Consider the following 1,194-nt stretch of genomic DNA (forward strand, 5'->3'; position numbering starts at 1 on the left):
AGAACTGTGGCCACAATGCCAATATAGGAGACCACCGTGAGGGCAAAGGAGCTCATGACAATGCAGCTGCCGACAGCAAAGCCCACCTCCTCACTCACATGGTAATCAGTGCAGGAGAGTCTCATGACTGGAGGGATGTCACAGAAGAAGTGCTCAATGACATTGGGTCCACAGTAGGGGAGGGAGAAGGTGTTGGAAGTGCGGAAGGCTGAGTAGATGGCCCCACCTACCCAGGCAGTGACCACCAATGATGAACAATAGTTCTGGCTCATGATGTTTCCATAGAGCAGTGGTCTGAGGATGGCCAGGCACCGGTCATAAGCCATGGTCGTCAGCAGAAAGCATTCAGTACATGCAAATGTAAAAATTATGTAAAGCTGTGCTACACACTCAAGATAGGAGATGACTCCTGAGCCTGTGAAGGATATAACCACTGCCTTGGGAATGGTGGCTGAGGTGTAGCATATGTCCAGAAAAGACAAATTCTTCAGGAAGAAGTACATGGGAGAGTGGAGCCGACTGTCTCTCATCACAGCCATGATGATGGAGAGGTTTCCCAGGAGGCCAAACGTGTAAACAAGCAAGAAAAATGGGATGACCACCAATCTCAGCTGAGGGATATCTGAGAAGCCCCTGAGGATGAAGTGAGTCACTCTTGTGTGATTGGACATGTCTGCTCAAATTGTGTTCAGATGCAGTGCCACACACAGCTGAGGGAGAGGACAGAAATAACAGGCAGGCTCAGAACAAGTGTGTGTATGTCCATGTTGACTATGGAGGTATGCCTTTTATCAGACAAATAAATTGTTGAAGCAGCCTATCTTGAGGAATTAATTCAGAGGAAGGGAGTTGGGTGAAGGATGAGCAGGATGGGTGAAAATGAATAGAGGAATGGAGAGAGAAGGAAGAACTGGAGAGAGAAAGGAGAATTGGAATGGAGGAGAGAGAGGGGTGTGGAGCAGGAAGGTAGAGACAAAACATCAGTCAAAGTTCTCTTGTTTTTAAATTTTGCATAACTTCAGGACGAGAAACAGCCTCGTGTGTTCACTTTAAATTTGTTTTACAGTCATGTGTGTGTGCATTATGTATTTCAGTCTCTCTGCGTATTAATATCTATTTCTATGCATATCTATATCTACATATCTATATAGCTATATAAACACATTCTCTCTCTATGTCTATGTCTATCTAGAT

The 1,194-nt window shown here is 45.1% G+C and overlaps 1 protein-coding gene across 1 annotated transcript in view; it reads right to left on the reverse strand.

Annotated features, from left to right (window-relative positions):
• Positions 1 to 671, reverse strand: part of LOC114628605 (olfactory receptor 10G7-like) — a 1,054-nt gene extending 383 nt beyond the window's left edge. The window contains exon 1 of the mRNA XM_028776492.1: positions 6 to 671. Coding sequence (XP_028632325.1) covers positions 6 to 671 — 666 coding nt within the window. The remainder of the gene's footprint in view (positions 1 to 5) is intronic.
• Between the last annotated feature and the right edge of the window lie 523 nt (positions 672 to 1,194).

This window comes from Grammomys surdaster, unplaced genomic scaffold (assembly GCF_004785775.1).
Source record: "Grammomys surdaster isolate TR1022 unplaced genomic scaffold, NIH_TR_1.0 270, whole genome shotgun sequence".
Taxonomy (NCBI): Eukaryota; Metazoa; Chordata; class Mammalia; order Rodentia; family Muridae; genus Grammomys; species Grammomys surdaster.